Genomic DNA, 22220 nt, shown 5'->3' on the forward strand with positions numbered 1-22220 from the left:
GCTGCACCAGTTTACTTTCCCACCAGCAGTGCAGGAGGTCCCCTCCCATCACTACCAGGCCTTAAGGTGACTGCTTCTGTCTGATTTTGAACTTCTTGTAAGGGAATCACTGCTCTGTGTGCATCCAGCTGTCTGACTGTCTCTCACACTGTTTGGGAACTTCACCCAGGTTGTTGTGTGCACCATGTCCATTCTACTGTGATGAATGTGTGGCAGTTTTTTGTTCTGGCGCTGTGATCAGGACTTCTGTGAACAGTGTGTTCAGGTCTTAGTGAGCCTACGTGTGTTCCTGAGTGGCCTGCATTGTTGGAAGTGAAGCCCTGGGTGTGGGACCAGGGGTGTATGTGCAGCATTAGGAAGTGCTACCAGCTGTGGTCCATAATGGGTTCCCAGGCTCCCACAGCCCTGGATGAGCCTCCGTACTGTCGCCAGCACAGATGGGCTTCCTTTTCCATTGTAGCTGTCAGTGGGTGCACTAGTATCCTATTATACTTTTAGCTAGCATTTACCTACCGGATGACTAATGAAGTTGAGCATGTTTCTATGTGTTTATTAGCCATTTAAATATTCTTTTTTGTAGAGTGTATGTTCAAGTCTTTTCTCCATTTTTCCATTTTATTATCTGCCTTTTTCTTATTTATTTTTAGGAATTTCTTTTACATGCTCTGGGACTAGTCCTTGATCAGATTATATACATATTTATGTACACACATATGTATATATAATGTATTGTGTTTTATTTGATTAGCAAATATTTTCCATTCTGGACTTGCCTTTTTTACTCATAATTGTATCTTGATGAACAGAGGTTATTGATTTTATTATAGTCCAGTTTATTAATTTTTCTTTTGTGATTAGTAGTTTTTATGTCTGATTGAGGTATCTATACCTACTGTAAGACCAGAGATTTTCTTCTACATTTTTCCTAAAATATTTATTGTTTCCTTTTAACATTTAGATCTACAGTTGATCTTGAATTGAGTTTTGTGTATTTGATGAGGTAGTGGTCAAGCTTCATATTTTTCAAGGAGTATATCTAGTCAACACAACACTACTTTTGAAAAGCCTACTCTTTGTCATAAATCAGGTGACTCTGTATGTCCATCAGTTACTCCCTGTCTGGAGTGAGTCCAAGCGCGTCATGCATGTGGCTCAGGAGAGTGATGGGTGTGCTGTCCCCATAGGACACCAAGGACACTGCCCCTCGGAGGTGGCAGGCAGCTCACCAGGGCCAGCTGGCAGGGCGTTGAGTGCCCTCCCATGAGCTGGGCAGGGGCCAGATCCTGGCTGGGGTTCAGGGGTTTGTCCCAGAGCGCTTAGGCTCATCTGGCTGTGAGCAGCTGGGCTGGACTTCTTTGCATCCTGAACCTGTAAGTGTAATAGTGTTTTCTGAATTCACATGCTCAGACTTCTCCCTTTTGCAGGGTGGCACCTTCCCAACTGACAACTAAAGCTGGAGGGGCTGTTAGGACCTGCTGACGCCTGGGTCCCCAGGGAAAGACTGCCATGTCCCAGACACAGGACTACGAGTGCGAAAGCCATGATTCTGGCATGCAGGAGTCGCGGGTTCCAGGGTCCAGCATGCGGTAAGGAGAAGCTGTTCCTCTGGGCCTCAGAGAAGGGTGTCTCACTGGCCTGCAGTCTCTTGGCCAGCTGGCAGGTGTGCCTCCACCTGGTGTCTGAACCTGTTTTATTTCCCCTTGAATAGCAGAGTTTGTGTCCATGGACTAGCCTCTTCTAGGAGGGCCCTGACCTGTTTCCCGCTGGGATGGGAATGGAGCAGGGAGGTCCGTACCCCAGAGATGCTCTGCCCCTCATTCCTTCAGACCTGTACTGAAGTGAGGCGTGCATACAGGAAAGTGTCACTGAGTGGCAGGAAGCTCCACGTGCTCTTATGACCAGCACTACCTGTAAGAGGCACCCAGCAGGAAACAGTCCTTTGAGACGAGCACACTGGGTGGGACATCCTTTCTTCCAGAGAAGACCTCATGGCTCCCCTGTCACTGTGGCAGGGTGGCTGCTGCCGCACCTGCACACAACAGCAATGGTACCGCTTTCTCTTCAGAGGCAACGTGAGCTTGCAGTTCGCTTGGTGTTGACCCTGTCCCGAGGTGTGGCCCCACCTGCTGCCACAGACATGCTGCAGAGAGAGGGGCCTCCCCTCGTGCCTGTGGACGTGGCTGCCTAGGCTGGCCACCCTGCAGGCCCTGTGGGTAGGCCCAACTCCTGTGCCTGCTCTGGGCATCGATCCACCCCAAGCAGGTAGCCGCAGTTCATCACTTTTATTTCTCTAACTTTTAGCTTTATTTAGTAATAATTCCACACTTAGAGAAAGGGTACAAGAGCAGAAACAGTGCACATGTGTGTCCCTTGCACAGATTCAGCCTTCATGGCCATTGTGCTCCACCCCCTCCACTCAGTGTCATTCTCTGAGTCACCTCGGGGTGGGTCGTCAGGGCAGGTATCATGTAAATCTGTGCTGGTGTGAGGCTTTCTTCTCCTCTGCTGTCCATCCAGCTCTGGCAGCTGGTCCCCGTTGTCCTCGGTAGCATTTCCTGGCCCCTTAATGCAAAATCTGAGGAAAGTTGAGGTCCTGCCAAAGCACCACCATCAGTACAAGTTTGGAGAGGCCTGCTGGCCTGGCAACCTCAGGCTTCCTGTGCAGGAAGGCAGCAAAGGGAAGAACAGGGATTGCTGGGGCACTGAGGTGGGCAGGCACATATGCCATGGGGGCCTGTGCAGAGAGTGCCAGCAGTTGGCAGTGGCCGGGGATGGGCACTTGCTAACCCAGCCTGTGGCCGACTCAGATGGCAGCCAAAGTTCATACTCTGCCAGCCTCTGTGCCTGTCCGAGTGGGCCAACTCTGGAGCTCACACTCTGCTCCTCGACACCAGCCACCCTCTAGGAAGTCTTGGCTCCTGTGTCCCCTGCCTCTCCGCTTCCCCTACAGCTGGCAGCTCCCCTCCAATGGCTATCCTTTTTTCAACTGAGATAATTCACATGCCGTGAGATTCATATGTACAGTTGATATTTTTAGAACATTTACAACGGTGTGCAACCATTACCACTGTCTATGTTCAGAATGTGTTCACCATCCCACAGAGAAACCATTTCCCATCAGTACTCACTCCATGCCCCCTCCCCCAGCCCGTGGCGACCACTAGTCTGCCTTTCAACATGGATTTGTCTGTACTGGACAAGGATATCCACGTTAGAGCAGGTGTCAGGACTTCCTTTTTATGGCTAATTAATAATTCTGTTGTCTGGACACACCACACGCATACCTGTTTAGGCAGCGGACGTCTGGGTTGGTTCCGTGTGCTGGCTGTTGGTGAGTGCTGCCCCAGTGAATGTCCATGTACCCGTCTCCTTGTGGACACGTTTCTGTTTCTCTTGGATAAGTGAATTGTTGAGTCACATTGTAACTCTATGGTTTGCTTTTTGAGGAATCGCCAAACTTTGTTCCAAAGTATCTATACTATTTTACTTTCCTACCGTCCATACATAAAGGTTCCCATTTCTCCACATTTTCTCTAATGCTGTTATCATGGTTTAAAAAAAGTTGTTATAGCCATCCTAGTGGGTGTGAAGCAACATCTCACTGTGGTTTGATTTGCACCTGGCTAATGATGTCGAGAACCTTTTTATGTGCTTATTGGCTCATTGTGTATCTTCTATGGAGAAATGTCTGTTCAGATTTTTTGCCCATTTTTAATTGGGTTATTTGTTGTTTTCTAATTGAGGTGTAAGAGTTCTGTATATTCTGGATAACAGTCCCTTATCAGACCTATGATGTGCAGACATTTTCTCCCATCCTGTTGTTGTCTTTTCACTTTCCTAATCGTATCATTTGTAGGACAGAAGTGTTTAATGTTGATGAAGTCGTCTGTCTGTTCTTCGTTGCTTGTGCTTTTGGTATCAGATCGAGGAATCCACAGCCAAGTCCAAGGTCAAAGCCTTACCACCATCTGTTCTTCTGAGAGTTACAGTTTCAGCTCTTTCTTTTAGGCCTTTAGATCCATCTTGAGTTAAGTTTTGTGAGGTGAGGTAGGGGTCTAGCTTCATTCTTTTGCATGTGGATACCCAATGCCCCAGCACCACTTGTTGAAAAGACTGTGTGTTCCCCAGTGAGTGGCCCAGGTCCCCTGTTGGAAGAATCCGGGGGGCAGGGAACGTGCTTGGTTGCGCCCATGTCTCTTTCACCTGGCAAATTGTCTGACACATACTTGACACTCATTAAGTCCATTCAGAAAATACTCATTTGAATAGAATATTGTCTGCAAATAACCTTCTCTAAGAACTGGGGAGAAGGTTCCTTTCCCTTGACTTGAGCACACACCATGCCTAGCACTCCAGCGCGGGTCCAGATGCTTGCAGGCCAGCTTACAGCACTCAGGTGTCTACACCACCATCTCAGCCTGACCTGGGACACCATCGTCTTGTACCCTTCTGCCTGTCACCAACTGGCCTCTTTTTTACTGTCCAACTCATTTTAAGTACTGTTGCCAAATACATCCTCCTCAGACTCAGCTCTGATGGTGTCAGTGGACTGCCCTGATACTTCCAGGAGCAGTTCCAGCAGTTTCTCTGTCTCTCTCTGGTGACCGAGCATGTATGTATTGTGCAGCGCCCACTGAGTGCCGGTCATGGACAGCACTGCTCCCTGGAGGAGGCCTTTCCTCCAGTCCGCACAAAGCTTGCTCTCCCTGCCCTGCCTGGTGGGAGTCTGGGTGGAAGAGCCCACTGTGGGCCCGGCCCCAGCTGCGCTCTGTCCCCGCCTTACTCTGTATTGGGGCTCCTATGTGCATTCTCTGCCCAAAAGCTTCCCGAGGGTCTTGGTTCAATGCCGTGAACCCCGGAGGCACCCAGAACATTCTCCTGAAAAAGTTGGAGGTCCTGCCCACACACACACAGGAGCTAAGAGAGGAGCAAATGCTGTTCTTTAGTCAGAGAATTATAACCATTAAACTTATTTGAAAGTGTATTTACAGCATGCTTCTTACGGCCTAAAATGTCCAGTTTGGTGCACTCCTGCCCTCCAGGCCTCTGCCTCCAGGGACCTTCTTGGGGCTTCTTTGTCTCCATGCCTGTGCTGCTTCCTCTTCCTGTCATGGAGAGAGCCCTCAGTCAGCAGCTGTCTTCTTTGACGCCCCAGCAGCCCCTTCCTGTTTCTTAACCCATGGGAATTGGTGCCTCCAAGCATGCGACTGCTGCCAGGGCAGGAGAGGAGGCACCTGAATCTCCATGAGCAGAGCCCGACCAGGTCAGGAAACTGAGGGTGAGAGATGTCAGCCTCTCTGGGAGTGCATTCCATCCCCAGAGCAGCGCCAGCCATTGAGGCTTTCACAGGCAAAATGGCCTGAATCTCAGGTTTGGAAGTTTTCTCTGTCCTCGGTATGGAGGATGGCTAGCTGGCTGCCAGCTGGATGATGCACGCAGGTGAAGACAGAATCAGAGGGTTTCGTGCTGGGCCAGGACACACCTCACATCAGAGAAAGCTGGGGTGGGGAAGCAGGGCTGGTGTGGCTCTGCTTGGTGCCTTGGGGCTGTTAGGGGCGGATTTTGGCAGGACTGGTAGGTTGATGCTCACAGACAGGCCTGGGAGACAACAAGGACCCCAGAGTGCACACTGAGGGCTCCTACCCCACCTTCTGCAGAAACTGGCCTTGCAGGGTCACTAGTGATCAGAAGCCACATGTGTCCTCAGAGACCCCAGAGCCAGCCTCACCCTGATAGCACTATCGACAGGTCTGCCTCCCATCCATGCACTTCTGGGATGCCCTCTCTGGACTCTGTCCCTCCAGCTATCTGGTCACTGGACACCCTGCTCTTCTTTCCACAGGGTGAGCAGCATGCAGTGGGTGCAGAGCCCCTGTGGCCTCTGCTGAGAGCAGCCCAGTGTGGTTGCTGGTGAGAGGGTGGTGGGGTGCAGCATGCAGAGAGAGGATTCTCACACCCTTCCATCGAGCACCTCCCCATGGTGAGCACGTCATGGTGGCGGGCCGAGACTCAGGACAGTGACTCCCAGAGAAGCAGTGACTCCCTAAAGGGCATGTGGAGGGCATGTAGCAAGGGGTATCTTCCCATTTCCTGGGGTCCAAAAGATTCGTTGATGGAAGCATGGCAGAGTGGGAGTGGAATTGGGGTGAGGGGTCCAACCATGCACTGACAGAGGGTCTCTAGGGGAAGGTGCTGTAAGGGATCCCTTTGCCTTCCAGGTCCTCTGTGTGGCAGGTATTGGAGCTTAGGCAGCAAGGGTTGGGGAAGGAAGGCAAGCAGAGTGCTCAGGGCTTCGCACTGTCAACAGGGATGGGGCCCCAGGCTAATCCAGAGCCAGAGGTTAAACCTACAGGGAAACGAGCCCCAGCAGAAGCAGACCCATAAAGATGCCACTGTTGGAATGTTCAGACACAAAATAGCTGTGTTTAAAGAAATCAGAGAAACTTGCAAATGTGAATAGGGAACAGGGGAAACCTAAAGAATGCCAGTGGAGGCTTGGAAAAGAATCAAAAGATTGAACATGGCCAAAGAGAGAACCAAAGGCGAGGAAAGAGGAATGGCAGAAAGGACATGGTGCGTGGGAGGTGAGACGGGTGGGAGGGGGCCACCCGAGGATCAGGCTGCTCTGCCCAGCCTGGCAGTCCCTCTGTGGGAGCTCCAGAAAGAGGCAGAGCTTCTGGAAAGATGATGGTGGGGAATTCTCTAGAATAGTTTAAAGATGCCAGACCTCAGATCCATGAGTCCCCAAATCCTTTCTTTCAGTAATTAAAAATGAACCCAGACCTGGATATACATCATAGTGAAACTGAAGGAAACAGAAAAGGAGAATAAATCTATCTCACCATTTCTCTGCCAAGTAGTTTGTGTTTCCTACGTAGATCATCCTGTTACATCATACACCGATGACAACTGGTATGTTCCTTCTTCACTCGCAAGTGAATCTACAATAAATGTTTAGAGACAATAAAAAAAGTTAGCAAGATTGCTTGTAAAAGTAGTGTACAAAATAAAATGTGTTTGTACTCCAGAAACAGAAAATAATTTATGAATGTAACAATGCAAAAATTGAAAGACAGCAGGCAGGCCAGGATGTGGAGTAGCAGGCAGTGCCGTGCCCAGTGTCCCGCCTCTGCACACTGTCAGGGCTCATGGATAAGGATGCTCACAGCAGGACTGTGAGAAATAGCCCCAAGTGGCAAACAGCCTAAAGGCCCATCAGTGGTAGAACTGACTTTAAAAAGTGTGGCAAGTTTACCCAGTGGAATACTGTACACCAGCTGCAGCTTGGCAGACTGCCATCGATGAGTTTGTTTCAGTTGTAAGTGAAAGAAGCTAAGCACACAAAGAATACAGTTTTCTTGAATGAATATATGACTCAAAAACAGACACACCTAAACAGATTTGTTTAGGGTTATCTTCAAAAAACTACAAAAAGCAATAAATGCATTGAGAAGCAGAACCAGCACGGAGCTGGGACACAAGGGCACCAACACTGTGGGAAGGCAAGGTGCTGTGTGACCAGCCTTCCTGAGGCCCTGCTTACTCATGGGGGGAATGGAAGTTCACACAGCAAACAAAATTCAGTCTATGCAGGTTAATGAGTCCAAAGGCAAAGCTATAAAACTTTAGCAAATTGATTTATAGGAGAATGTTTCTTATCTATAAGTAGAGAAGATTTCTTAGGTAGAGGAGAAATCATGAAAAATGATTTATAAATTCAACTACATTAAAATTAAAAACTTTTCATCAAAAGGCACCATAAAGGAAGTGAAAAGACAAGCCACAGATAGGAGAGATTTGTAACACATATAACCAGAGAAGTTACTACTGAGAATAGATTTATTTTAAAAATGCAACTCCTACAAATTTGTTAGAAAAAAGTTTTAATGGCTTACAGTAAAATTTTAAAAGTCACACTATTTCTAGTAAATGAGAAATATAAGTGGCTCATGAATATGGGAAGTATGCTTGACCTCATTAATTATCAGAAAAAACTTACACAGGAATTTATTACATCACTATTTTTGTAAATGTTTTAAGTTTTCCATTATAAACCTTTTTTAAATTAGATAAGTAAGAAAGGTGGGGGGAGATGTAAGACTGTGCCAGACCCACTCCTCCTAGGGAGCCCCTTTCCACACTTGGCTTTGACCTTGCAGTAGTGCCCTGTGCAGATGTGTACACATAAACACTTGTGGCTTTTTTAAAAAAGTTAGATAACCTTGTTTAGGTATTAATTGTGAAGGTCCTTACCTGTCATTGGATTCACATTAAAACACTCGCTCCCCGCCCCGCACACGACAGTGATCACAGCTTGTCCCAGGAAGATTGTAGGTGGCTCGTCTGAGGCCAAGGCTGTGCCAGCCATAGGTATGTGGGTGCTGATGGACTCATTGTCTGCTGGATCTTTAAAACTTTAAAGACTGGTACTGAAGGTCTTATTGAAAGCTGAAGTTGAAAATTACTATTTTGAAGATGATAATGTGTCTTCAGTGTTGGCCCAGTTACAAAAGTAATCTGTGAATCTTGGAGGAAACTTGGAGAATACAGAGAAGTAGAAGAAAAGGTAGCACACCATTGCTTCCATGTTCCACAACCACTGCTGCTGTTTGTGACACGGCCCTCAGGGTAGAATCCAGCTGACAGGTGGGGTGAGGGAGCCAATGAACAGTGCTTGGCCAACTCCAGTGATTGCTCATACAGGTCCTCAGTGGGGGCTAAAATAGTGGGTGGAAACATCTCACCAAGATCCTCTGGAGAAGGGGCCGCAGTGCTGCCATGCCCAGGAGAGTGAGAACTCAGGCGCTGTCTGGCAGAGACCCTTGGGTGTGTGCTGAGGGACGCTGGACCTCAGTGTCCTGGGGAGTCTGGACAAACGCTGTTTTTTGGACTTAAAATCTGAATTTTTTCTGTTACGGCCTGGTTGTATTCCGTCCAGAATTCATGTTGAAACTCACCCCACCATGTGCACAGTATCTGGTGGTGATTAGCTATGAGTGTGGGGCTACCACGACGGCCCCAGCGCACTTGGAGTCAAGAGAATTGCCGCTCCTCTCTGCCGTGCTGGAGTGAGCTCTCATCAGATGCAGCCGTGCGGGCATCCAGAAGGCAGGCTTTAGCCTCCAGAGGTGTGAGACACAATAATATGTGGTTTATAAAGCAGAAATAAATGAGGGGGACCACATCTAACTAAAAACCTTCTATACAAAGGAAACCATCAACAAAGTACAAAGGTAGCCTACTGAATGGGAGAGTATATTTGCAAATGATGTGTCTGATAAGGGGCTAATATCCAAAATATATTAAGAACTCATATAACTTAACACCAAAAACCAAATAATCCTATCGAAAACGGGCAGAGGTCCTGAATAGACATTCAGATATTCCACAGAAGAAATACAGATGGCCAGCAAGTATATGAAAAGATGTACTTTTAGTGATCCACATCGCAAATCATCAGGAAGATGAAAATCAAAGCCACAATAAAATATTACCTCACCCCAGTCAGAATGGCTACTATCCAAATGACAATAAATAGCAAGTGTTGGCAAGGATGCGGAGAAAAGGGAACCCCCCCGACACACTGCTGGTGGGAATGTAAATTGGTGCAGCCACTAGGGAAAGCAGTATGGAGGTTCCCCAAAAGATTTTAAAATAGAAATACCATTTGACCCAGTAGCTTCACTTCTGGGAATTTACCTCCAGAAAACAAAATCACTAATTCAGAAAGACACAAGCCCAGCTATGTTCATTGCACATTATTTACAATAGCCAAGATACGGAAGCAACCTAAGTGTCCATCAAAAGATGAATAGATAAAGAAGATGTACATATACACAATGGAATATTACTAAGCCACAAGAAAGAATGAAATCCTGCCATTTGCAGCAACATGGATAGATCTAGAGGGTACTATTCAGTGAAGTAAGCCAGGCAAAGAAAGACAAGTACCATATGATTTCACATATGTGTGGTATCTAAAAAACAAAATAAAACTGAAATAGACTCAACACAGAGAACAGACAGGTGGTTGCCATAGGGGATGGGATGGGGGATGGGTGAAACAGGTGAACAGGATTAAGAGGGACAAACTCCCTATTATAAACTGGGTAGATTCTCAAGATGTTGGCATGAGTAGGGTGGTGGATATCTCCTCCCAAAACCATATATATTTTGAAAATAAAGCAAATACAACTATTCCTAAAAGAGACCAGAAGATACGGTACACCAGCCAGGCCAAATCTATATCTACAAGAACTCAGCATCTCATGGAAAAGGGTAAAATACAAAGTCATGACCCGGAGGGACCCGAGCACTACCCCCACCCCAGCTCACCGGCAGGAGGAAAAGAATCAGAGTGGGGAGGGAGTGGAAGCACAGGACTGCTAAATAACCAGCCCTAGTAATCTGCACCAGGAGCACAGACACACATGGTGTCCGGGATATTAGAGGAACGGAAAAGCAAAATCTGAGACTTAAGACTGCAAACAGGTTCCAACAGCCGGCTGTACTGGGACAAAAGAAAAGTGGGTGCTTTAAAAGTAGTAAAGGGTTTAACAGCTGGATAAAATCGTCCTGGCACACTCAGCCCAGCAGGCTGGGAACCTTAAAGAACTTTAGGCGTCCTAAGACCCTGGGTGGCAGCAGAGTTCTGAAGCCCCTCATGGTGATAAGCAGCCTGCCTTTCATTCCGCCCCTGCCGGCACTGCAGGCAAGCCAGCTGACCCGCTATTGGTGCAGACCAGGGGGAGCAGCCCCATCCACAGCAACTACACAGAAGCTTCTCCCTGCACGCGGCTAACCAGCCCAGACCCAGAGGCTGCCCTCTGCGTGCAGTTGACCAGCACAGCAGAGACCGGCACAGAGTCTGGAAAGCACAAAGGGACCTTGTTCTCGCAGAGAACATGCGCTACTTGCCTGCAAACCCTGCCAGTGCCCTAGCACAGAGGCTATGCGCTGTGCACAGTTGACCAGCACAGACAGAGGAGATGGGCACAGAGTCCGGGAGGCATGAAGGGGCTCTGTTCTGGTGGTGAACACGCACCATGGGCCAGTGACGCCCACAAGTGCACTAGGCCATCCTGAAGGCCGCCCCGCCCATGGCAGCTCAGGGAATTAACCCAGAGGCTGCTCCCTATGTGGGGTTGATCAACACAGGCAGCGGGTACGGGCAAGGCGACCAGCAAGCAGGAAGGGACTTAGTTCTCCCAGCTGACACATGTGCCACTCGCTGGCGACTAGTCCCATCATGAAAATGCAGAAGAACCTTGTTCAGTCCAAAATCCCTCAAACATGAGAGAGAGGGGCTGGTGAGACTGAAATCACCAATGCTCCTGAAAAAAGTTTAAAAAAAAAAGTCATAACCATGCTGATGGTGTTACAGAGAAATATGCAAGAGCTAAGGGATGATGAATTCAGGAGGGAGGTAACAGAAATGAAACAAACAATGGAAGAATTTAAGAGAAGACTGGATTAGGTGCAAGAGACTGTTAAAGGAATAGAAACCAGAGAACAAGAATACAGAGAAGCTGAGGCAGAGACAGATAAAAGGATCTCTAGGAATGAAACAATGTTAAGAGAATTGTGTGGCCAATGCAAACAGAACAATATTCCCATTATAGGGGTACCAGAAGAAGAAGAAGAGAGAAAAACAAATAGAAAGTGTCTTTGAAGAAATAATTGCTGAAATTCCCCAATCTGGGTAAGGAAATACTCTCTCAGACCATGGAGGTACACACATCTCCTAATACAAGGGACCCAAGGAGGACAACACCAAGACATATAATAATTAAAATGACAAAGATCAAAGATGAGGACAGAGTATTAAAAGCAGCCAGAGAGAGAAAAAAAATCACCTACAAGGAAAACCCATCAGGCTACCATCAGATTTTTCAGTAGAAACCTTACAGGCCAGAAGAGAATGGCACGATATATTCAATGCAATGAAACAGAAGGGCCTTGAACCAAGAATACTGTATCCAGCAAGACTATCATTTAAATTTGAAGGAGGGATTAAACAATTCCCAGATAAGCTAAAGTTGAGGGAATTTACCTCACAGAAACATCTCTACAGTGTATTTTAAAGGGACTGCTCTAGATGGAAGTGCTCCTAAGGCTGAATAGATGTCACCAGAGAAAATAAAACCACAGCAAAGAAAGCAGACCACCAAATACTGACTAAATGCAAAATAAAATCAGCTGTCCACAAAATCAGTCAAGGGAAACACAAAGAGTACAGAATAAAAGACCTAACTTATAAAGAGTGGAGGAGGAAGAAAAACAAGTGAGAGAAATAAAGAATCATCAGACTGAGCTTATAATAGCATAATAAGTGAGTTAAGTTAGATGATTAGAAAATAAGGAAGCTACCTTTGAACCTTTGGAAACCACGAATTCAAAGCCTGCAATGGCAGTAAGTACATATCTGTAGATAATCACCCTATATGTAAACAGACTGAATGCACCAACCAAAAGACAAAGAGTAATAGAATGGATAAAAAAGTAAGACCCATCTACATGCTGCTACAAGAGACCTACTTCAAACCCAAAGACATACACAGACTAAAAGTGAAGGGATGGAAAAAGATATTTCATGCAAACAATAGGGAGAAAAATGCAGGTGGTGCAGTACTTGTATAAGACAACATAGACATCAAAAGAAAGAAAGTAACAAGATACAAGGACATTGCGTAATGATAAAGGGCTCAGTCCAACAAGAGGATATAACCATTATAAATATCTGTGCACCCAACACAGGAGCACCTACATATGTGAAACAAATACTAACAGAATTAAAGGAGGAAATAGAATGCAATGCATTCATTTTAGGAGACTTCAACACACCACTCACTCCAAAGGACAGATCAACCAGACAGAAAATAAGTAAGGACACAGAAGCACTGAACAACACACTAGAACACATGGATCTAACAGACATCTACAGAACTCTACACCCAAAAGCAGCAGGATACACATTCTTCTCAAGTGCACATGGAACATTTTCCAGAATAGACCACATACTAAGCCACAAGAAGAGCCTCAGTAAATTCAAAAAGATTGAAATTCTACCAACCAAATTCTCAGATCACAAAGGTATAAAACTAGAAATAAATTATACAAAGAAAACCAAAAGGCTCACCTGGAGGCTTAACAACATGCTCCTAAATAATCAATGGATCAGTGAAGAAATTAAAACAGATAAGCAATATATGGAGACAAATGACAACAGCACAAAGCCCCAACTTCGGTGGGATGCAGCAAAGGCAGTTCTAAGAGGAAAGTATACAGCAATCCATGCCTATTGAAAGAAGGAAAAACAATCCCAAATGAAAAGTCTAAAGTCACAATTATTGAAACTGGAAAAAGAAGAACAAATGAGTCCCAAAGTCAGCAGAAGGAGGGACATAATAAAGATCAGAGAAGAAATAAATAAAATTGAGAAGAATAAAACAATAGAAAAAAGCAATGAAACCTAGAGCTGGTTCTTTGAGAAAATAAATAAAATAGATAAACCCCTAGCCACATTTATTAAGAGAAAAAGAGAATCTACACACATCAACAGAATTAGAAATGAGAAAGGAAAAATCATGACAGACACCGCAGAAATACAAAGAACTATGAGGGAATACTATGAGAATCTATATGGAAACAAACTGGTTAACCTAGAAGAAATGGACACCTTTCTAGAAAAATACAACCTTTCAAAACTGACCAAGGAAGAAACAGAAAATCTAAACAGACCAAATACCAGCAACGAAATTGAATCGGTAATCAAAAGACTACCTAAGAACAAAATGGCTGGTCCAGATGGATTCACCGCTGAATTTTATCAGACATTTAGAGAAGACATAGTACCCATTGTCCTTAAAAATAGGAAAGTGCTTTTTCAGCATATATGGAGATGATCATGTGGTTTTTGTCCTTTTTGTTGATGTGGTGGATGATGTTGATGGATTTTCAAATGTATCATTCAAAAAATAGAAGAGGGAATACTTCCAAACACATTCTATGAGGCCAGCATCACTCTAATACCAAAACCAGGCAAAGACACCACAAAAAATGAAAATTACAGACCAATATCCCTCATGAACATAGATGCAAAAATACTCAACAAAATATTAGCAAACCGAATTCAAAAATACATCAAGAGGATCATATGCCATGATTGAGCGGGATTCATCTCAGGGATGCAAGGATGGTACAATATTAAAAAATACATCAACATGATCCACCACATCAACAGAAAAAGGACAAAAACGACATGATCATCTCCATACATGCTGAAAAAGCATTCGACAAAATTCAACATTCATTCATGATAAAAACTCTCAACAAAATGGGCATAGAGGGCAAGTACCTCAACATAATAAAGGCCATATATGACAAATCCAAAGCCAACATCATACTTAACAGTTAGAAGCTGAAAGCTTTTCCTCTGAGATTGGGAACAAGACAGGGATGCCCACTATCTCCACTGTTATTCAACATAGATCTGGAGGTCCTAGCCATGGCAATTAGACAAAACAAAGGAAGACAAGGCATTCAGATTGTTAAAGAAGAAGTTAAACTGTCACTATTTGCAGATGACCTAATATTGTACATAACAAACCCTAAAGAATCCACTCTAAAACGACTAAAACTCATATCTAAATTCAGCAATGTAGCAGGATATAAAATTAATACACCGAAATCTGTTCCATTCCTGTATACTATCAATGAATTGGCAGAAAGAGAAATCAGGAAAACAGTTCCATTCACAACTGCATCAAGAAGAATAAAATACCTATGAATAAACATAACCAAGGAAGTGAAAGACTTATACCCTGAAAACTATAAGACACTCTTAAGGGAAATTAAAGAGGACACTAACATGGAAATTCATCCCATGGTCTTGGGTAGGAAGAATTAATATTGTCAAAATGGCCATCCTGCCTAAAGCAATCTACAGATTCAATGCAATCCCTATCAAAATAGTGACAGCATTCTTCAACAAACTGGAACAAATAATTCTAAAATTCATATGGAACCACAAAGACCCCGAATAGCCGACACAATCCTGAGAAGGAAGAATAAAGCGTGGTGGATTACTCTCCCTGACTTCAAATTCTACTACAAAGCCGCAGTAATCAAGACAATTTGGTACTGGCAGAAGAACAGACCCATAGACCAGTGGAAAAGAATAGAGAGTCAAGATACTAACCCAAAGATAACACGGTCAGTTAATATATGATGAAGGAGCCATGGATATACAATGAGGAAATGACAGCCTCTTCAACAGCTGGTGTTGGCAAAACTGGACAGCTACATGTAAGAGAATGAAACTGGATTATTGTCTAACCCCATACACAAAAATAAATTCGAAATGGATCAGAGACCTCAATGTAAGTCATGAAACCATAAATCTCTTAGAAAAAAACAGGCAAAAATCTCTTGGAGATAAACATTAGCAACTTCCTCATGAACATATCTCCCCAGACAAGGAAAACAAAAGCAAAAGTGGACAAGTGGGACTACATCAAACTGAAAAGCTTCTGTACAGCAAAGGACACCATCAATAGAACAAAAAGGTACCCTACAGTATGGGAGAATATATTCGGAAATGACAGATCTGATAAAGGCTTGACATCCAAAATATATAAAGAGCTCACGCACCACAACAAACAAAAAACAAATAATCCAATTAAAAACTGGGCAGAGGAGCTGAATAGACAGTTCTCCAAAGAAGAAATTCAGATGGCCAACAGACACATGAAAAGGTGCTCCACATCGCTAGTTATCAGAGAAATGCAAGTTAAAACCACAATGAGATATCACCTCACACCAGTAAGGATGGCTACCATGCAAAAGACAAACAACAACAAATGTTGGTGAGGTTGTGGAGAAAGGGGAACCCTCCTACACTGATGGTAGGAATGTAAATTAGTTCAACCATTGTGGAAAGTAGTATGGAGGCTCCTCAAAATGCTCAAAATAAACTTACCATTTGACCCACAAATTCCAATTCTAGGAATTTACCCTAAGAATGCAGCAGCCCAGTTTGAAAAAGACAGATGCACCCCTTTGTTTATCGCAGCACTATTTACAATAGCCAAGAAATGGAAGCAACCTAAGTGTCCATCAGTAGTTGAATGGATTAAGAAGATGTGATGTATATACACAATGGAATATTTTCAGCAATAAGAAGAAAACAAATCCTACAATTTGCAACAACATGGATGGAGCTAGAGGGTATTATGCTCAGTGAAATAAGCCAAGTGGAGAAAGACAAATACGAAATGATTTCACTCATATGTGGAGTATGAGAACAAAGAAAAACTGAAGGAAAAAAACAGCAGCAGAATTACAGAACCCAAGAAGGGACTAACAGGTACCAAAGAGAAAGGGACTGGGGAGAATGAGAGGGTAGGGAGGGATAAGGGCAGGGAAGTATAAAGGGGTATTATGATTAGCATGTATAATGTGGGGATGGGGGAAAGGGGAGGGCTGTGCAACACAGAGAAGACAAGTAGTGATTCTACAACATCTTACTACGCTGATGGACAGTGACTGTAATGGGGTTTGTTGGTGGGACTTGGTGAAGGGGAGAGCCTAATAAACATAATATTCTTCATGTAATTGTAGATTAATGATAACAAAATAAAACAAAAACATAGGCAAAAATCTCTTGGACATAGACATGAGCAATTCTTCATGAACATATCTCTCCGGGCAAGGGAAACAAAAACAAAAATGAACAAGTGGGACTATATCAAGGTGAAAAGCTTCTGTATAGCTAAGGATACTATCAGTAGAACCAAAAGACATCCTACAGTATGGGAGAATATATTCATAAATGGCATCCAATAAGGGGTTGACATCCAATTATATAAAGAACTCCTGCACCTCAACAAACAAAAAGCAACTAAGCCAATTAAAAAATGGGCAGAGGAGCTGAACAGACAGTTCTCCAAAGAAGAAATTCAGATGGCCAACAGGCACATGAAAAGGTGCTCCACATCACTAATCATCAGAGAAATGCAAATTAAAACCACAATGAGATATCACCTCACACCAGTGAGGATGGCCAATATCTAAAAGAAAAACAACAACACATGTTGGCAAGGATGTGGAGAAAGGGGAACCTTCCTACACTGCTGCTGGGAATGTAAATAGTTCAACCATCATGAAAGCAGTATGAAAGTGCCTCATAAAACTAAAAATAGAAATAACATTGGACCCAGGAATTCCACTCCTAGCAATTTACCATAGGAATGCAGGAGCCCGCGGTGAAAAAGACATATGCACCCCTATGTTTATCACAGCACTACTTACAATAGCCAAGAAATGGAAGCAACCTGTGTCCATCAGTAGATGAGTGGATAAAGATGTGGTACGTATACACAATGGAATGTTATACAGCTGTAAGAAGAAAACAAATCCTACCATTTGCAACAACGTGGATGGAGCTAGAGGGTATTATACTCAGTGAAATAAGTCAGGTTGAGAAAGACGAGTATCAAATGATTTCCCTCTATCTGTGAAGTATAAGAACAAAGAAAAAACTGAAGGAACAAAACAGGAGCAAACTCACAGAACCCAAGTATGGACTGACAGTTGCCAAAGGGAAAGGGACTGGGGAGGGTGGGTGGGAAGGGAGGGATAAGGGTGGGGAAAAAGAAAAGGGGGCCTTACGATTAGCAGACATAATGTAGGTGGGGGGCTGGGGGAAGGCAGTATAGCACAGAGAAGACAAGTAGTGATTCTACAGCATCTTACTACGCTGATGGACAGTGACCGTAATGGGGTATGTCGTGGGTTCTTGATAATGGGGGGAGTTTAGTAACCATAGTGTTGCTCATGTAACTGTATATTAATGGTACTAAAATAAATAAAGAAATAACTAAATAGGTAAATAAATAAATAAGTCACAGGAATGAAAGTACAGCTCAGCAAATATAGTGAAAAATTTTATAAAATCTTAGTATGATGACAGATGGCAACTATGGTGGTGAGCGTTTAGTAATGTGTATAGTTATACACCTGAAACCAATATAATGTTGTATATCAACTATACTGCAACAAAAAATAACCCAATTCATCAGCCCCCAAAAAGAGTCTGTTGTTTGTGGGTCACCTGGTCAGTAGTATTTTGTTAACAGCAGCTGAGCAGACTAGTTTCTAAGGAAAAGTTAGAAGTAGGAGAGGGGGTTATCCATTGTGCCCAAAGGGGCACAGCCATTACAACTGACAAGCACTGTTTGTGGAGGCCCCACCAGCCCAAGCACTCCAGGGTGCTGGGTTGACTAGGCTTGGGGCCATGAGGTGGGAGGGCAGGCATGGAGAAGGGGTGAGGGTGCCCGGGAGTGGGGCGTCTCAGTGGGCAGGGCAGTCGAGGGAAGAGGGAATGGCAGGGTCTGGGGGCAAGCGAGGCTGGGTGCCCAGTGAGGTTGGTGAGAAGGGCGGAGTTTCTTGCCCTGTGCTGGCCCCATGCTTCCCCCCTGTGGGCTGGGGACGTGCCCTGTGGCACCCCAGCGTCCTGCCTGGAGCAACCGGTCGAGCAGAGCCCCTGCTGTCTGCCTGATGGCCGCAGGGCTGCCCCTCTGCGTCCTCCCACCTGCTCCTGTTTCCTCCGCTCCTCAGGGGAGTTGGGGCTGCCTCCCCCTCCTCATAAGCCCTGCTGCTGCTGCTTCTTGGGGCTCTGTTGGCCTCTCCGCCTCTGGCCTTCCCCATCCGCAGGGCACCCCTTCTCTGCCCCTTCCTCATCTCTCGCCCTCCCCTGGCTCCATGTGCTGCCTCCCAGCTCTCTACTCCTGGCTTCCTTACGAATCACCTCGTAGGCCCTCCATGGTCAAGCCCCAGCCCACATCCTGTGCCTGGCAAGCTGGCCTCGCTTTGTGCCTTACCTGGTATCACTGTGCCGTTCTCGGTGTCCACATCCAGGCCCACTCCCAGTCCAGACATGGGTCCAGGGCTCACCCAGCCCAGTCTTCTGGAAGCACCTGCAGGTCCCGAAAGAGGCCCCAGAGCCTGCCGGCTGCTGTCAGGGGCCACCACTGCTGGGACCAAACTGGCAGAGAGTTTGTCCTCCTGCTGGGTCTGCCTTCACTCCTTCCCGCATGGAGCGATGGCCCTGAACAGCTCTGGTCTCAAAGGGTAGGGCTGAGGTGCTGGGAGGATGAGCATGTGTGTGAGGAAGGTCACTGGCACTGCCTGCCCAGCCCTCAGCCCAAGCCCCCCTGTGGGCCCACCTGGAAGACCGTGTGCCTGGAGTAGAGGGCGAGGAGCAGGCAGGGAGAGCTGCAGGCCTCTCCTCCCCTTCTCTCCATGCCCCTGGAATTAATGCTCTTTGTCCTGGAAACCACTGACCTCCCCCAGAGGTGGTGAGGACCAGGCCGGGCTCATCACAGGAGTGCAAAGCAATGGGCAGATGGGCAGGTGCGGGGCATCCATACTGCAGAGCAGGCTGTGGCACTTAAAGGGTTGTTACTCGTGTGGAAACTTGGAAGCAGCGTGTATATGCCAGATGCCAGTTGGAACACAGCCTGATATCAAACATACTGGCACTAAAATTGCCTTGTTCTGAATGTAGCTTCAATTTACACTGTTTTCCACCCTTCAATTTAAAAAATTTATTGTCAAGATGGATGCCAAGTCATCGAGCCGGGGAGGGCCCCACACCCCTTTGAGGCCTGCCCAGTGTGGAGTTGGGAGTGTCCACTCCTGCTGCAGGTGACAGGGTGGTGGCCCTCGCTGGGGGGCTGTGTAGGCTGAAAGCAGCCAGGGCGTCCTGCAGGACACGACCGGGTGGGAGGGGCGTGGCAGTGGTGTCATGTGGGCCCTGTGAGCACAGGAAGGCCCTCCACGCGGGGCTCATGGAGAGGGTCAGGTCCCAAGACCCCTGAGGGAACCCCAGTGTGGGGCAGTAACCACTGTTTAGAGAGTCAGGAGTGGGACTTTGGTTTGAGTTGGTTTTATTTTATAAGTGACAGGATTTCTTGCTTTTGAAGCTGGCAGATATGAGAAGGGTCTGATGCTGGATGTGAGGGTCTGGGAATTCGCCTCTGCACACACACGCAGCCAGTTGGCCCCCTAGCAGCTGGGGGACAGCTGCCCAACAGACAGGCACTGCCTCTGGGGTGGGCGGCCCGCCCTGGGGTCTTCGCGGCGGCTTCCTCCCTCCGGCCTGCCTGTCCCGGCGGCAGTGCCCCTCCGCTGACGCTGCTCTTCTCCTTCCCAGGCTGGAGTGGGTGGAGATCGTTGAGCCGCGCACCCGCGAGCACATGTATGCCAACCTGGTCACAGGCGAGTGCGTGTGGGACCCGCCTGCTGGCGTCCGCATCAAGCGCACCAGCGAGAACCAGTGGTGGGAGCTCTTCGATCCCAACACATCACGCTTTTACTACTACAACGCCACTTCCCAGCGTACCGTGTGGCACCGGCCACAGGACTGCGACATCATCCCGCTGGCCAAGCTGCAGACCCTGAAGCAGAACACCGAGTCCCCGCGCGCCTCGGCAGAGAACAGCCCTGGGCGGGGCAGCAGCGTCAGCCGCGATGGCAGCACCAGCTCCTCCCTGGAGCCCGAGCTGGACGCCGGCGAGAGGGTGCAGGAGTCTGTGGCGAGGGCGGGCCGGCAGGCCGTGTTTGGGGCTCTGAAGGGAGAGAGTAGCAGGTGAGGCGGGCAGGGGGCAAGTGAGGGGGCATCAGGCAGGGCCTGAGGGTTTGAGCAGGTGCCGTGCCCGCCGCCCTGCTGCCCCGTCAGTGCTCCTTCTCCATTGGGCAGGGCAGGTCCTCTGCCGTGAAACGAGGGGCTTGTCTCCCCCACCAGTGTCTCGGCCCCAAGACTGTGCTGGGCAGCCTCTGGTGGGGACAGTGAGTGAGGGACACCCTGCGCCACCTTTCGAGACAGCATTTTCCAGCTGATAGCAGATTGTTTGGTTCTGGCCACTGGCAAGCGAGAATGACGGTAGGACCCCAGAGGCAGAGTGGTGGAGGGGGTATGTCAGGGTTCCTGTACCAATTCCAGTGTGTGGCAGGGGAGGGACTTCCACTCTCAACACCAAGCAATTCTGGACCAGCAGGTGTCTGAGAATTGAGCTCAGTTCTGACGCTGTGTGCGCCAAAGGCACCAGATTCCCCAGGCGAAGGGCTCCTGCCTAAAGGACTGCCCTGCACACCACCACTGCAGATGCCAGTAGTAAGCCCTAGGCTGTCACCCGTGCTTCTGACCAGCAGGCTACAGACTGGCGGTTCCCCCGCCCTCCCCCTTAGGTTCTACTGACTTGACAGAACAGCTCACAGGCCAGGAAAGCACACTTACCCGTTACTACCAGGGTAGTAAGGGTACAAGTCAGCAGCCGAATGAAGAGCCGCCCAGGACCAGGTCCCAAGTCAAGGAGCTTCTGTCACTGCGGAGTGGGGCCTCGCTCTGGGGAGGCGCATGGAGGCATCTGGCTCCCTGCGTGGGGAAGCCCCGAGGTGAGGAGGCCACGAGGTAGGGCAGACGCATTTCTGGTGGGTCTTCATGAGGGCCTTGCTGCCTTGTTGTGACTGACAGTCACTGGCCACTAGCTGGTTCAGCCTCCAGCTCCTCTGTATGAAGATGGTGTGTTTTATAGTTTTCTCCACAGAGGACTTGCATATTGTTTTAAGGTTTATTTCTAGGTACTTGATTATCAATTTTATAGCTCTGGCTTTTATAACTTATATCTCTTAAAGCCATATTTTCTGATTGTTACTGGTATATACACACAGATTGTTATATGACAGCCTTATTTTTTACACTTTTCGTTGTGCTGTCATCAATCTCATTAAAGATTCACACACACACACATACACTGCCTCCCAGGTCACCTGCGGAGCCAGCCAGGACTTCCAGAATGAGGCTGGGCTAGGGGTGGTGCTGCCACCTTTGTTCCCATGCTCAGCCTGCAGGACGCCCCTGCGGTGCCAGGACGCTGGCCGCCCGGCTTGGGTGCCCTTCATCTTTTAGGCTTTTTATCTTGACTGATGTAGTGATTTACCAAGTGTATTTTCCAGTCTGTTGACAGTGGTGTTGTGTTTTGAGTTGTGTCCCCCAGAAAGGTATGCTGGAGTCCTCACACCTAGGACCTCTGCATGCAACCTTATTTGCAGTCGCATTGTTGCAGATGTAATTATTTGAGTTGGGGTCACACTGGAGTCGGGGCCCTAATCCAAGAGGACCAGTGTCTTTATAAGAAGACAGAGACACAGAGGGAACA

General features: G+C 46.9%; 1 protein-coding gene across 6 annotated transcripts in view; it reads left to right on the top strand.

Moving 5' to 3' along the window:
- ARHGAP39 (Rho GTPase activating protein 39) overlaps positions 1-22220 on the top strand; it is a 152901-nt gene that overhangs the window by 68429 nt on the left and 62252 nt on the right. For 4 of the 6 annotated variants that reach the window (XM_036923060.2, XM_036923056.2, XM_057497607.1 and 1 more), the window contains exons 2-3: positions 1425-1586; positions 20216-20650. In XM_036923060.2, coding sequence (XP_036778955.1) covers positions 1507-1586; positions 20216-20650 — 515 coding nt within the window. In that variant the 5' untranslated portion in view covers positions 1425-1506. The remainder of the gene's footprint in view (positions 1-1424; positions 1587-20215; positions 20651-22220) is intronic. The other 2 variants (XM_036923061.2, XM_057497608.1) reach the window with 2 other exon arrangements.

The sequence above is a fragment of the Manis pentadactyla genome, chromosome 3, assembly GCF_030020395.1.
Source record: "Manis pentadactyla isolate mManPen7 chromosome 3, mManPen7.hap1, whole genome shotgun sequence".
Classification (NCBI taxonomy): domain Eukaryota; kingdom Metazoa; phylum Chordata; class Mammalia; order Pholidota; family Manidae; genus Manis; species Manis pentadactyla.